Source organism: Bombyx mori, chromosome 4 (genome assembly GCF_030269925.1).
Source record: "Bombyx mori chromosome 4, ASM3026992v2".
NCBI lineage: Eukaryota > Metazoa > Arthropoda > Insecta > Lepidoptera > Bombycidae > Bombyx > Bombyx mori.
In genome coordinates, this window is record NC_085110.1 from 18,067,753 (window position 1) to 18,083,972 (window position 16,220).

The 16,220-nt window shown below is 43.1% G+C and overlaps 2 protein-coding genes across 7 annotated transcripts in view; one reads left to right on the forward strand and one right to left on the reverse strand.

Moving 5' to 3' along the window:
* The window catches only part of LOC101738882 (long-chain-fatty-acid--CoA ligase 4), a 61,284-nt gene extending 46,380 nt beyond the window's left edge, over positions 1–14,904 (forward strand). For 4 of the 6 annotated variants that reach the window (XM_012690095.4, XM_012690096.4, XM_021347779.3 and 1 more), the window contains 11 exons: positions 9–144; positions 2,512–2,727; positions 3,252–3,429; positions 3,903–4,154; positions 8,039–8,281; positions 8,350–8,465; positions 8,540–8,683; positions 10,008–10,097; positions 11,115–11,303; positions 11,373–11,526; positions 12,477–14,904. In XM_012690095.4, the coding sequence (XP_012545549.2) occupies positions 9–144; positions 2,512–2,727; positions 3,252–3,429; positions 3,903–4,154; positions 8,039–8,281; positions 8,350–8,465; positions 8,540–8,683; positions 10,008–10,097; positions 11,115–11,303; positions 11,373–11,526; positions 12,477–12,910 (2,152 nt within the window). In that variant the 3' untranslated portion in view covers positions 12,911–14,904. The remainder of the gene's footprint in view (positions 1–8; positions 145–2,511; positions 2,728–3,251; positions 3,430–3,902; positions 4,155–8,038; positions 8,282–8,349; positions 8,466–8,539; positions 8,684–10,007; positions 10,098–11,114; positions 11,304–11,372; positions 11,527–12,476) is intronic. The other 2 variants (XM_021347781.3, XM_062668402.1) reach the window with 1 other exon arrangement.
* Positions 5,185–16,220, reverse strand: part of LOC732872 (karyopherin alpha 3) — a gene marked incomplete at its 3' end in the record, with an annotated part of 36,503 nt that continues 25,467 nt past the window's right edge. Inside the window, 3 exon segments of the mRNA NM_001046875.1 lie at positions 5,185–5,213; positions 5,543–5,566; positions 6,725–6,746.

Sequence of the window (16,220 nt, forward strand, 5' to 3'; positions counted from 1 at the left end):
TTCCTCAGGCCCGACTCATGGTGGGTGTCGGCGGTGCTAAGGACCATACGGACCGTCGCGTTTGTCTTCGACGTCATCACGTTCCCGATCCACCTCCTCGTCCAGAGACCTTGGAGGAAACGTGCCTTGTCAAGAAGAATAAAGGTAAAACAATTAACCCATAGAATTTTATTGTCCTTTCAACAGCAGCACGGTTCTCTGTAATATCGGACTACTATGTTTAGCAAGTTTGATCGTTATTATGTCTGGCTCAAGACTTCCACAGCTTCCCTAAATTTTAGTACTATACACGCGAGCAAAAGTTTGGAATCACTTACTTGAAAATGGTACCGCGCGATATTGCTTATTAAAAAAAACTTTAATTATCATAAAAATGACATCATTTTAAAGGTTCAACTCTTAACTTTAAACTGATACTGAATTCATTAAAATCAAGTCAGTATTTAAGAAGCTATCCCGGATTAAGTGAAGGAGGTAGGAAAACAAGGAAATATGAAAAAATAATGAATGAATAAAACAACAAAAATTAATTCATATTTTTTTTATTTAGCCTTCAAATTATGTATCACAGTACTTGGTGTTCCCTTCCCTCGCCCCAATAACTGCTCGAAGACGATTCTTCATAGACCTGATCAACTTCTGAATTGATTCTTGTGGGATACCTTCCCACTTCTCAATCAACGCTGATTTCAGCTCATTCAGACATGAAAGAGCAGGAGTTCTGAAACGAACCTTCCTCTTCAGTTCATCCCACACGTGCTCAATGGGATTCAAGTCCAAGCTGAGCGCTGGCCAGTCCAATGTAGCGATACCGACTTCTTCGAGGTATTCAGTTGTTACACGGGCAGTGTGACAACGAGCTTTATCGTGGATAAGGAGCAAGGCATCACCGCTATATCCCGCATAGGGAACGACATGTTCCAGCAGAATATCGCAAATGTACCGGTCCGAAGTTAGACCGCCGCCTTGTCCCCCGCCAGGCACGCAATCAAGCTCGGTTTTACCGTCGAATGAAATGCCGGCCCACATCCTACAAGAGCCGCCCCCTAAGCCATTGTTTCAGCGAAACAGCACTGCGCAAATCACTCCCCAGGCCGCCTGTAGACCCAACCTCTTCGGTCGCTACCGTGCAAACACATCCTGCTCTCGTCGGAAAACAGGACTTGCCTGCATTGCTCAACCTCCCAATCAAGATGGGTGCGAGCAAATTGAAGGCGTGCTTTTCGGGGAGCTGCCGTGAGTTTTGGGCCTGTGGCAGGCCTTTTTGGAGTCAAATTCGCTTGCTTGAGTCGTCGACAAACTGTCCACTCGCTGGCTGCTACCCCACGAACATCTCGGAGCTCCTATTGGACGTCGACACCAGGTTAATGCCGATTTCAGAGAGAGGTTGACACGATAAAACGGTCATCCCTCTCTGATGTGCACCGGCGCCGTCCAGGTCTTGGTCTCGAGATAAAGCCACCAGTCTCCCGAAAGCGCTTGTAAGCTTTCGAAACCTAGAACTGGCTTATGTGGAGTCGACGAGCGACAATCCACTGGTTGAACCCTTCTTGCAATAGGGCTACCATTTGTGCTGCTTCTGTAGGTGTTGTCTCCATTGTCGTACAAGTTAAAGGGTCAAAATTAGCGGAGATGTATACCGGTCAACGTGTGAAAGTCGAGTGATAAGGAAATCCGATATTAGGTGCTTTTACAGGAGTCAATAGGTCGCAACTCGCGACGTATCAAACAATTAAAACACGTCTTTTTCGTTATTCCTTCACTTAATCCGGGATAGCTTCTTAAATACTGGCTTGATTTTAATGAATTCAGTATCAGTTTAAAGTTAAAAGTTAAACCTTTAAAATGATGTCATTTTTATGATTATTAAAAAAATATTTAGTACACAAGATCGCGCGGAACCAATTTCAAGTAAGTGATTCCAAACTTTTGCTCGCGAGTGTAGTTGGAGGTTGCCTTAAATATTTCTACGACAGTTGAGTTCGCCGCTGCTGGGCTCTTCGCGTTAAGTGTTTTATTAAATTTAAAAGACTTGAGTCGCAATTTGCCCCAATTTCATTATACTAGTGGTCGCGCAGTAGTCGAAATTCGACTATAATTAATTGAAATTATAAGTTTCAACATTATTATGGTCCTATTGCTACAGATTTCGCCAAGACTACACAGAAAAATACTCGTAATATTAAAGATAAACAATACTAACCTATTCTCAATTTGACTAGACTTTAAGCAATAACAAAAGTTTGACAATAAACAAAGAGTATATATGTGTGTGTCAAATACATGGTAGTGTGTGTAATGTTCTTTATTGATTTAATGTATATTTTATGCATTATTTTAAAAAAATATTAGCATTGTGCACTTCTTCTCTATATTCTCTATAAGTGTGGAAAATTTCATACTCCTCCGTCCGCGCAATTTTCGTAAAAAGGGATACAAAGTTTTTGCTTCACGTATTAATATATAGATACTTATAAATATATATTTTCGACCTGATATCAAACATTACAGGCTCGTATAATAAGCAGTACCGAGAACAGCATAACGATTAGTCCGCTAACGCCACCCTGCGACCTACACCTGCGTCTGGTCCGCGATGGCGTCACCACCATGGAGGGCATGCTCCGCGCCGCCACCCAGCGCTGGGGGCAGCGGCCCTGTCTGGGGACGCGCGCCGTGCTCAGCGAGGAGGACGAACCGCAACCAAACGGACGAGTCTTTAAGAAGGTACACAGACGGCTTACATTCATTATCCAAGTCGTGTTAGAAAACTACCCACAACTTAATTGAAAAGTATTCAATTAGTTAGATTTTGAAGTCATCGTGGCCCAAAGTATAAAACGTCCGGTGCATTCGTATGTGTTCGAATCCCGCAAGCGGGTATAAATTTTTCTAAAGAAATACGTACTTAACAAATGTTCACGATTGACTTCCACGGTGAAAGAATAGATCGTGTAATAAAAATCAAAACCCGCATAAATTATAATTTGCGTAATTACTGGTGGTAGGACCTCTTATGAGTCCACGCGGGTAGGTACCACCGCCCTGCCTATTTCTGCCGTCAAGCAGTAATGCGTTTCGGTCTGAAGGGTGGGGCAGCCGTTGTAACTATATTTGAGTTTTTAGAACTTATATCTATATAAAACCAGGTGGGCTGTGAGCTCGTCCACCCGTCAAAGCAATAAAAAAAAAAGATTCCCTCAAAATGTGTAGAATCAATGTAATTTGATTTAATTTTTGTTTCGGAACAGTTCAAAATGGGCGAGTACATATGGCGGACGTACGCGGACGTAGAGCGTGAGGCGCGAGAGTTCGGCGCGGGGCTGCGCGCGGTGGGCTGCGAACCGCGGCGCAACGTCGTCATTTTCGCAGAGACGCGCGCCGAGTGGATGCTCGCCGCGCACGGCTGCTTCACGCAGAGCATCCCCGGTCTGTACCCTTTTTTTTTAGGGGATTTTATGACCTGGTAACTAAGACCTTTAAGTCAAGTCCTATTTTAATTTTAATGAAAACTTTTTTAAAAATAAAAATATAAAATTAAATTAAGTTAATGTAAAACATGGCATGAAATGAAATGAAAACGAAATGCATGAAATGAAATCAAATGTGATGAGATGATATGGGATGAAATATAATCTCAGTGAAATGGTGGTCATTTACTGAGACTTTTTCAGTTGACCTTTTGGAGGATCCCGAGAAGCTACGTCCAGCGGCTTTATTTCATTTATGAATCAAGGAAAGTGAGATTGTAAAATAAAAAGACCACGACAGCGGAGGGTCAATGTATCAGCATTAGGGACAAGTTAAGATCACATTTTCATTTAAAATATCTTTTTATAAAGTATCGTCAGTTGTAAGAACAAACATTGCAGTGAAATCTAATTTAATTAATTCACATACAGTTGTCACAATCTATGCCACACTGGGAGACGAAGCTATCGCTCACGGCATCAACGAGACCGAAGTGTCCACGGTCATCACCACGCACGATCTCCTGCCCAAGTTCAAGAAGATTCTCGCGAAGACGCCCAAAGTGGAGACCATCATCTACATGGAGGACCAGCTCAAGCCGACCGACACGCAGGGCTTCAAGGAGGGAATCAAGATCGTGAGCTACAAGAATGTCGTGGAACTCGGCAGGGAGTCTAAGATCGGTGAGTATCCTCGCCCTCCGCGTGAGCATGTCGGTCCCACGCCACGCCGCTATTTTTTTTTTTTATTGCTTATGTGCGCGGACGAGCTCACAGCCCACCTGGTGTTAAGTAGTTACTAGAGCCCATATACATCTACAACGTAAATGCGCCACCCACCTTGAGATATAAGTTCTAAGGTCTCAGTTTAGTTACAAGGGCTGTCCCAGCTTTCAAACCGAAACGCATTACTGCTTCACGGCAGAAATAGGCAGCATGGTGGTACCTACTCGTGCGGACTCACAAGAGGTCCTACCACCAATTCCCACTTTGATAAAGCGGCACGATATGAGAACCCTCTTTTCGTGGCCGCTGGAAACTACAAACCTGATCCTGTAGACCGAATGGTAAAACGTCGACGTCGCCCAAAGCACGTCATTACGGATCCTCCTGATCCATTAACGGTGCTTTTAGGTACCACAAACACCGGTCACCGTCCTCGTCGAACCCGTCGCTTGCGACGAAGGGCTCGACGAGCGACGTAACCCATAGACACCGCCCACTGAGATTCTCGCCAGATCTTCGCAGTGGGTCGCGTTTCCGATCCGGTGGTCGATTTTGCGAAGCACTGCTCTTGCTAGGGTCAGTGTTGGCAACACTTCGGTTTGAGCCCCGTGAGCTCACCTAGTAGTTAAGGTTACGCTGATATAGCCTCTCAAGGCTATCAGCCTAGGTAGGAAAAATAATAATACCAGCAGTTGAGAACATGTCGACGCTTGAAAGGCAAACATGACTAAGCGACAATGCGTGAACTTTACAGTAGAGCAATTTAAAGTTGAAATATCTGAAAAAAAAATTATTTTGACGAATCTAACTGTAGGATTGAAATTATTTTAATAGACCTAGATATAGTTTTTTTTTGCCCATCGAATATACTTAAAGGCTATTGCCTATCATTTGTGTATATAGCAGTTATTGTCGCTTATATATATTGTCCATAATTTGATAAACAGGTAAAATTATCTGAATTTTATATAAAAGGTTTCTCGTCACAAGTAAAATTATCTAAGCCAGCATTGAAAGATTTGGAGTAACATGTAAAACAATATGAGCTATCGTTGAAAGATTTTCAGTAACATGTAAAGTTAGACAAATTCGCACAGCTTACAGTTTCGTTTTGGGTATATTGGACTAAAGTGATCCCATAGTTCATAACAAATCGAGTAAATGTATCTAAATACTATTCCATTTTTTATGCATGTAGAAAGTGTAAAGAATTGAACTAAAATCTAATAAATTACTATAGTAAATCATGCAAAAGAGCGAAACCAAAAGAGCGAGACGTTTATGAATAAACATTTAATGTAAAAAACAATAGGGATATATTTTTTTACAACAAAATCACGCTATTGCTATTATATTTTATACTATATTTTGTCAATATTAAATAAATAAACCATAACACATTGTAGTGTATTCCAATATAATACCAAAATCTAGTTATTGCATCATCAGTCTTAAAAACAATAGAGAATTATTAAAACTCATAAAAGCTCTAGTTTTCAGAGTAAATCAAAAACAATAATAAATTGTATTCTGCTATTGAACATAACCAAACTTAACAACACTATTGTACCTAATACAATCAGTCTCCAAAGGCATACGATAGATATGCGACATGAGATCTTGTTATTTTTTGTTAATCAATCACAATCGTACAATGTCGTGCACGTGGAATGCTCAGAAACTTTTGTTTAAGACAATTAGGAATGACTTTGTCAGTGCAAAGTTTGAGCAAATCATCATATTTGGCTTTTGATATGGGTAGCTGAGACCTATAACAAGATGTCAGTGATAACTTGATTTTAGGCTGAACTTCGACATCAAAAGATAATGCAGAAGCATTCATAGATGTTTTGTATTTAACGCTTTGCTTGTATTTTTTGAAAGTCATAACACGGATCTTGCCTATTTTCCCGGTTTGGTTGCCTTTGAAGTACTTATCACTAATACTATCTCATTTATAAAAATCTTCATAGCGCAGTCTTTCCACCTGAAAAGGCGATGAATCTTGCCTAGCTGTTGAAAATACTGTAAACCATTGTGATGATGCGTAAACAGTGGTATTTTTTGATCGATTCTCTACAATGTCATGGTATCGACATGTAAGTGTGTCCCGTCAAAAGAAAGTTTATTTGAATAATGCAACATTGCTAATACCGTATGGTTTTGGCCTGGACAACAGTCGCAATAGAGAAGTAATCGCGTAATGTTTCTTCTAGCATCAATGGACTGAATATATTTATGTAAAATAGTTGCAATCTCATTGGCACCACGCTTGCCAATACTCTCATCCCAGTAGTAACCAAAAACATTACGAGTTCCGTACGAGTTACAATATTGTGTTGTGCTTTTTGTATAGTTTGTATAAGTTGGAGATATTTCTAATTTCTTCAGAAAGGTAAACTTTGCTCGAATTTTGACGATAGTAATGCGAAGGTACCGCTGGTATTTTTTTATTTTTAGTGCTCAGTTGGGTGGATGAGCTCACAGCCTAGCTGGTGTTAAGTAGTTACTGGAGCCCATAGACATCTACAACGTAAATGCCACCACCCACCTTGAGATATGAGTTTTAAGTTTCCAGTATAGTTACAACGGCTGCCCCACCCTTCAAACCGAAACCCATTACTGCATCACGGCAGAAATAGGTAGGGTAATGGTACCTACCCGTGCAGACTCACAAGATGTATCTGCGTAACTTTAACTAGTAGGTGAGCTCACGGGACTCAAACCTGACGATGTTGCTAACACTGGCCCTAGCAAGAGCAGTGCTTCACAGAATCTACCACCGGATCGGAAACGCAACCCACTGAGAAGATCCGGCGAGAAACTCAGTGGACTGTGTCTGTGGGTTAATTTACTCGCCGAACCCTTCGTCGCCAGCGACGGGTTCGACGAGAACGATGATCGGGAAGTCAATCGTGAACATTTGTTAAGTACGTATTTCATTCCAAAAATTGGTACCCGCCTGCGGGATTCGAACACCGTTGCATCGCTACATACGAATGCACCGGACGCCTTATCCTATAGGCCACGACGACTCTGTAAACTTTTGATAAATCTTTTTACGGAATCTATAGTCGTTTCTTTGGTCTTATTTGGTGGTTCACATCTCCCTCATGGGAACAAAATGCAAAATAATGTAACAAACGACTTTACTAAGCGACGCCCAGCTTACGAATGTCACATTTTACCAGCCCGCCAAAACGTGGTACGCGACTAGTTGCGCATACCCACGCGACGTATTTAAACTTGCGCAGTTCCTTAGCGACAAAAAAATATATTTTGTTTACGGGTAAACATAACTAAGCGCCAAAAGTGACCATTGCAATTAATCAAGTAAAATTATCTAGACGACGTAGTTATTAGAAATGTTGTCATGTAAAAATATTTACGGATGGAAAGGGATATTATGTTAAACAAGTAAAACTATCTAAGATTCAATATTATTCCATTTTGTTTCAGGTTAAATTGTATAGCTGTACCAATTACGACTACTTTGTATAGGTACAATCTACTAAGTGGTTTCAAAGAATAATTTCATAACAAGTAAAAATAAATAAATACAAACAAATGAAAATTTAAAAACATGAATAACTGACTAAGTGAATAATACCTTATTATTAAAATGTCCTAACTGCAGGATGTCTCTAAAATAACTTTTTTTTTGTCGTTTGGTAGGAAAAAACTCTGCATTTTTATGAAAATCACACCATATCTAAGCGACATAAAACACGTCACAGAGTGATGAAACCTATACTAAACGACGCAGAAAAATCAGACGATTCCAATGGTGTATCTAACTCATTTTACCTACTTTTGTCGCTTAGTCATGTTTGCCTTTCAAGCGTCGATGTGTTCCCCGGGCGCAGAGAGCGTGCGGCCCGGCGCGGCGGACACGGCCATCATCATGTACACGTCGGGCTCCACGGGCGTGCCCAAGGGCGTGCTGCTGTCGCACCGCAACATGCTGGCCACGCTCAAGGCCTTCGCCGACGCCATCCCCATCTACGAGGGCGACGTGCTCATGGGCTTCCTGCCGCTGGCGCACGTGTTCGAGCTGCTCGCCGAGAACCTCTGCATCATCGGAGGTTCGTACCGTCCCGCCACCGCCCTCCGTGACCCTCGCGCAGTAGTTACAACTCGCTCTCGTGTGCAGGCGTGCCCATCGGCTACTCCACTCCGCTGACGATGCTGGACTCGTCCAGCAAGATCATGAAGGGGACGAAGGGCGACGCCACCACGCTGAGGCCGACCTGCATCACCACCGTGCCGGTACGCTTGCCACTGTTGCCACTGTTGGCGCTGTAGTCGCGCGGGCCGCGTGTAATGTGCCGGAACGTTTGCAGTTGATAATGGACCGCATCAGCAAGGGCATCACGGACAAGGTGAGTCGCAGCGGGGAGCTGGCCGCCGCCGTGTTCAAGTGGAGCTACAGCTACAAGCAGACCTGGATGCGGCGCGGCTACGACACGCCCGTGCTGGACTACCTGGTAAGTGTTCGATAACCGTTTTGTTACACTCATTATTATTTACATAATTATATATTAGTCGGCACGAGTCTTGAGCTCTGACCTTCACATACGCAAAAGTTTGGGTCTGTTCGGGGAACGAAACAAGGGGGGAGGTGGCACCGGCCATGTTGATTACGTGATTGGATGTTCCCGCGTCGCGTCACATGCCGGCGGCTGTGATTGGTTCCCTGCGTGGTGCACGCGCATCACTGCAGCAAACTACACTTTCGTCCAATTTTATAAGCCACACATTTTTTTATTAACCTCATTTGATTTATATAGTTTTTGGTGACTCCGATAGTAATGAAGATCGCATATCGAAGATCATATGATGTGATGGATGGTGTATCATTTATGATAGAATGAAGTGCTTAACAAAATTTTTTTTTATTTCATATATGTAGTATGATTAAAACAACACAAGCACATAATTACTTAAGCTCTCTATATATTTATTGCATTATCATTTAATCTATCTATTCATTGAAATATAAAACATAATGAATCGATAACCTTTTGGAAGTCGGTTAAAAATACAGTTATCTGTGAATATAATACAAGTGTATAATACGAATTATAAAAAATTTATTAAATACATGAGTGAATCATTTATTTTAACGCTATGTGTACGATTTGCAGACGGCCCTTCACTCTTTTGCGGGGAGCTCAAGACTCGTGCCGATTACTATAAACATATTGAAACAGCTAACGAGTTGAATGAGAATACGTTATTTATGTTTGCTTAAAATAAATGTTTATTTCACAACAAAACAATTACTGGATAAAGCCTCGGATACACTAGGGGAAAAATTGTCCCACAATATGACGCGCAACATTTTGAGGAGCATTCACGTGACGCGGGACATGTTGCCGTGAGCTCACCTACTAGTTAAGGTTACGCTGAAATAGCCTCTCAAGGCTTAGCTTAGGTATAAAAAAAAGCTGTGGGATACTTCAAATTGTGACTACTGAAATAAATTAAAGAAAAATGACCCGTAGAACATAGCAAAGGCCCTAAATATACCAATAAAATAAATACAGAATAAAATGCATACACTTCGTTTCTACTTTATCCGGAAGAAAAAGAAGATAACATCGTCGAAAACTACGGGTAGTGGACGAGACGATTTTAAGTCCAGGACGTGGTTTGCGTATGAGGGCTGGCTAGTGTGCCCCGAGGCTCTTTCACGTTGTTGACGAGCGACATGTCCGAGACATGTTGCACAATTTGTCCCCTAGTGTATCAGAGGCTTAACGTCAACATTAGCTGGTCGGGTTGAGTTGAGATGCCGTTTGTCGTTAGATATTCCGCAAAGTGGGCGGGCTGCTGGGCGGCCGCGTGCGCCTCATGATCTCGGGCGGCGCGCCCCTGTCGCCTGACACACACCTACAGGTCAGTCAGTCATCAAACTTCCAGGTTTCAGCAACGGCGACCAAAATGTTCAGTTCAATAACTTAAAAGCTAATGTCCGCCTCTCATGCGCTCCAATATGGCTATGGTAGCCTATCTTGTTCTTAAACGTGCGCAAACAGAAGCTACACGTAAGAACACCACCCACGAAGTTGTAAGTCACGCTTCACGCGCCGTAGCTCTCCATTCCGCAGCCCACATTGTGGCCTTCGAAAGCCAAGTACCTAAGCATCACCCTCGACAGGGGGATGACATTCCGTCCCCACATTAAATCAGTAGGCGACCGACCCGCCTTTCTACTCGGTGGACTCTACCCCATGATCTGCAAGCGAAGTAAATTGTCCCTTCGTAACAAGGTGACACTCTACAAAACTTGTATACGTTCTGTCATGACCTATGCAAGTGTAGTGTTCGTCATCCAATCCCATTTCTGCAGAATAGCGTCGGAGCGCCGTGGTATGTGAGGAATGTTGACCTTCACTACGAAATGTAAAACCGATACGTAGTTATTTTAAGGTAGCGTTAGAACGCTACTTCGACAAAGCAACGCGACATCATAATCTTCTTATCGTGGCCGCTGCTATCTATATATAACTATCCGACTCAGACGACGCGGCACATGTCTTGTCGAATCCCCCGGATCCTCTCTCGGTGCTTTAGGTCCCTCAAGCACAGGTCACTATCCCCTCCCCGAACTCTCAACGAGCGAACCCACAGACACAGCCTACTGAGTTTCTCGCCGGATCTTCTCCATGGGTCGCGTATCCGATCCGGCCATAGATTCTGCGAAGCACTGCTCTTGTTAAGGCTAGTTTTAGAAAATTCTCTCAGGTTGACCCGGTGAGCTCACCTACCCGTCCGGGCGTAGCTGGAGCCAAGCGAATAGGTAGGAAAAAAAACTTGGTCAGTTCAATTTATGATTACGTAATAGCGGATCCCTGGGTGGATCCCGCCAGACAGCGGGCGTACTGCAGCGCCAAACCAACTGTCGTGTTCCAGGTGAAGATCTGCCTGTGCTGCTCCGTGGTGGCGGGCTACGGGCTCACGGAGACCACGTCGTGCGGCACCGTCATGGACCCGCACGACCGCTCCACGGGCCGCGTGGGCGCCCCGGCCGCCGGCGCGCTGCTGGCGCTGCGGGACTGGGACGAGGGCAACTACCGCGTCACCAACAAGCCGCACCCGCAGGCACGTGCCCCCTCCACCCCCACCCCTACCCGCTCCAACCAGCCTATTCATTTGGGCGTTCATTTCTAGGGCGAGATCATAATCGGCGGTGACTGCGTCGCCGAGGGGTACTACAAGAACCCGCAGAAGACGAAGGAGGAATTCATCGACGCCGAGGGGAGACGCTGGTTCAAATCCGGAGATATCGGGGAGCTGCATGACGATGGATGTATTAAGATTATTGGTCAGTTTTGTTTAGGTGTCATAGTTAATAGTTAGATTAGCGTGTGACGTCATTTGAGGGTAAAATTAATTATAAGAAAACTGACTGTAAGAGAATACTAATGCAATGTGTTTCGGTTAAAAACTAAAAAAACTTAAATATTTTGCTAATCTTATATTGTACTTTTTAGAAAATATAGCAATCCAATGTTTATGTTTCCCGATGACGTTAGACTAGCTACAGATGACGTCATGCTTAGAGGTTATAGTTAAAAGCAGACTAATTAAAATCTTAATTTGTTCTAACGACATACAAAGATTGATTGATAGCGAGTAGATTTTTATTGCTTAGATAGGTTGCAGAGCTCATGGCCCACCTACTGTCAAGTGGGTACCGAAGCCCATATACATATGGAACGTAAATGCCGCCACCCACCTTGAGACATTAGTCTAAGTCTCAGTACAACGGCTGCCTCGCCCTTTAAACCAACAAGTATTACTGCTTCACGGTAGAGTTAGGCAAGACGGTGGTACTTACTTACCTACCACATGACACCGCCGCCTCTCCCCGCCCTCCCCCTCTGGCGTGTGGCACCAGCCGACTAGACGAGCCGGCCTGAATGACTTTATTAAGTCAAACGGCCGTCTGGTGTAGTGGTAAGTGACATGGTTACTAGACAAGGGGTCGCGGGTTCGAATCCCGCCAATGAAAGATATTTGTATGATAAATATAAAATTTATTTTCCGGGGTTATGGATGTATATTAAATATATGTATGTGTATAATAAAAATCTTACATTTATTTCCGTTATCTGGTACCTGTAATACAAGTTCTTTACGAACTTAGCACGGGACCAGTTAACGTGGCGTGATTGTTAGTAAATATTTATTTATTTATTTTATTAAGTTGTACTGAGTATCGTACCGTATTGCACGAAGTTGACCCTCGCCCCCCGCGCGCTCGTGTTGCAGACCGCAAGAAGGACCTGGTGAAGCTGCAGGCCGGCGAGTACGTGTCGCTGGGCAAGGTGGAGGCCGAGCTGAAGACGTGCCCCATCGTGGAGAACATCTGCGTGTACGGCGACAGCAGCAAGTCGCACACCGTGGCGCTGGTCGTGCCCAACGCGCCGCGCCTGGCCGCGCTCGCCCAGCGCCTGCAGCTGCCCGCGGGCGCCGACCCCCCCGCGCTGTACGCGCAGCCCGCGCTGGAGCGCGCCGTGCTGGCCGAGCTGGCCGAGCACGCGCGCAAGTGCGGCCTCGAGAAGTTCGAGGTGCCCGCCGCCGTCAAGCTGTGCACCGAGGTCTGGTCGCCCGACATGGGGCTGGTCACCGCCGCCTTCAAGATCAAGCGCAAGGACATCCAGGAGCGGTACAAGGAGGACATCAAGCGGATGTACGCGTCCTGACCGCGCCCCGCACCCCCCGCCACCCGGTAGACTCCTAAGGTTATTTGTGTACTATTCAGGAAATTATATTTTAGAACCATTCATTTCCATCATTACATCTCATAACACTCCTCCGGCACGTCGGCACCGGCAGCTGTGTCGTGCAGTCGTCACCCATTCCCGCGAGGCGCGACGTGGCTTGTCGACTCGACGAGCAGTGCGACTTGTGTGTTGTGTAATTTTAGTACACGTGTAAATTAACTCGAAATTTGTAATCGAAATAATTAGGCAATTATTTGAGTACGTTTTCGATAGAACATGTTGATAAAAGTATATACCACATAGGTAATATTCACCATAGTATCAGATTTAAATTGAGTCACTTTGGCCGTGGCCGTTCTAGTTAGTTGTGGTCGAGGGGCACTTCACGCTGTGTCCCCCGGGGGATGGCCCCCGCTATGTCTCCCCCGAGGGGACGGTCCCCGCTGTCCTCCCGGAGGGGGGGGCTGTGCCCCGAGGGGGCGGCCCCCGTACTACATACTCATAATATTATTAGCTGTTAAATAACAAATCATGTAAATATTAGTGTGCGTCTACAATTATTATGTTAATTTTTCAATGTAAAATGTTGATATAATTATATCTATGTATTCGTGGCCTAGAAGTTCTCTTTACACAATCTGTATGTGCTTTGATTATTGTAATACATTTCAGATAATTATATTTAAAATAGAATCTTCCCCGTGAAGCTACGACTCCTCCCCCCTCCCGTCTTAGTCCCGCCACCACTATTGTAACATAAACCCTTAATTAATTCCTGTTCGAATCCCTGATGAAAGGTTCCCAAGTGGAGGACTCGCCAGTCAGCCGGTTGCTAAAGGAAAAAACAGATGACTGAGTAAAAATATGTGGCCGCGAGGTTGATACTGGTGCCCCGCACTGACCCTCCGAGAGGCTCACTCCTGGAATACTTACCCTCTCCCTGTCAATGCGTAATTCAAATTACAAATAAGTAACACAAGAAATAACACAAATTGTCTACATTATGTATTCAGAGATAGATTATTATTTTAACATGTATATTTAGAATATTATCATTACTAAACTGGAATTATTAAAAACATACTGGGAGTCAATTTAAACATATATTACTTTTTTCCGAGTCCGTCTCATATGTCGTAGTGTAGCTGGGAGGGGTCTAGTGTCGCGTAGTCAGTGGGTGTCCCCCACTTATTGCATAATAGTTTAGATCGTAAATGGATAATTGTTTGTTTTTTTTAATGATTTGGTGCGAATATTTGATGTCGACTGTTGTTCTGTGGCGCGACGCGGAAATCTTTCGTTAAACATTTCATTCTATATATTGGATCGTGTGTTGTAAAATATTCAGGAACATTAGAGAGAGCATGGGTCCGCGAGGCGCTGACGACAGTCGACATGCAAATGATTAAGAGAAATTGTTATTTAGTTTTATTGATGAATAATGTAGCGAATAACATCTGGTACTAGAGGCTAGTCAGTGTTACTTCGAACTATATATATAATATATTACTTTGTATTTATTGTACGAAGCGTCACGGAGCATTTTGTTTTTTGAGCGCATTTTCTCCGCATTTAGGTCTGACGAATCGATTCCTGTTCTGTCAAACTTTCTAGATTGTTCTAATAAGAAATCTTGAATTTGATATGAAAACTTTAGGTTTATTAAAAAAATTCTCATAAATATTTTTGGTAAATAGATAATGAATTGGCGATGTTAATAAGGTGTCAATATAGGTTAATAAGAAATATTATTTATTAGAATCGATTTCCTTTCGAAATTCCTCCGTTGTGTGTAGGCCTGGTGAGGCGACGCAATATTTTTCGATGTGTAAATTTGAGATTAGATATAAAACGTAGGAGTTTTTTGCTCATTTATAATGACTGTCTTATTATTTTCGTTGTTCTAGAATTTAGAATGATGCAACTGAAAACCAATTTTTGTATTATTTATTCAATAAATGTTAATAAAATCATACATTTGTTTGTTTACCTAATAATCTGTAGAAGTTCTATCATAGTGTCCGGTGTCGCGGCCGCTGTGAACTCGCAGAAGGACATTAGCGTCCACGTCCAGAGGCGCAGTATGAGTAGACGTAGACTTTTTTCCCTACCTAACCGCTGGTAGGACGTTGACTAGTAGATGACTAGTAGACTAACCTAACCTAACCTATAGACAAATTGACAGGACCGGCTGCGGATAACAATTTTTATTATAATTAATTTATCCCTGGGAAGCCTTTTTGAGTTGACGAGTTTTCCTCCTTAATTTTGGAAATGTATAATTTATAAATTTAAAAATAATCTCCGCATTTCTGATTCGTGCATCTTCAATTTCGAAATATTTTAAATTAAATACCAATTTTTGATACAAGATTAAATTTAAAGGTAGATGTTGTTTAGAAGTCGTCGTGGCCTAAAGGATAAGACGTCCGGTGCATTCGTTCTTGCGATGCGCCGGTGTTCGAATCCCGCAGGCGGGTACCAATTTTTCTAATGAAATACGTACTTAACAAATGTTCACGATTGACTTCCACGGTGAAGGAATAACTTTGTGGTAATAAAAATCAAACCCGCAAACCACCACCCTGCCTATTTCTGCCGTGAAGCAGTAATGCGTTTCGTTTTGAAGGGTGGGGCAGCCGTTGTAACTATACTTGAGACCTTAGAACTTATATCTCAAGGTGGGTGGCGCATTTACGTTGTAGATTTCTATGGATTCCAGTAACCATTTAACACCAGGTGGGCTGTGAGCTCGCCCACCCATCTAAGCAATAAAAAAACAGAATACCCCCGTCTGGACATTGACACAACGATAACTACAACAATTTTACTGGGCACAATTGAATTTGGAACCTGTCATTCTCATATAATTTATAGTACCTACCTAAGTTAATTTTGGCGCCATGTTTTGGTTAATATCTTTCTGATATTAAATTGAAGCGGAGTGAGACAATAACGAAATTGCTCTGATAGTATTACAGAAGGTTAGTACTAATTTTAAAAAAGGTTATGAAATTAAAATTAAATCTCTCCGGGTGTATCAAGATCCGACAATTGAAAAGGTCGCTAACATTATGTTCCATAACCAAGAATGTTTCTGGGAACAAGATTCGGATCCTAGCACCAGGCTGGGTCCACACGAGCGCAACTTCAAACGTTTCTGACTTCATTAAAGCCGAAGACTGACCGTCGTCAACATTTTTAATCCGTTACATTATACGTCGTAATGTCTTTTTAGAGTTACTGTTACTAAGCGAATTGTTACTAGGTTTTCACGGCAAAAGAAAAA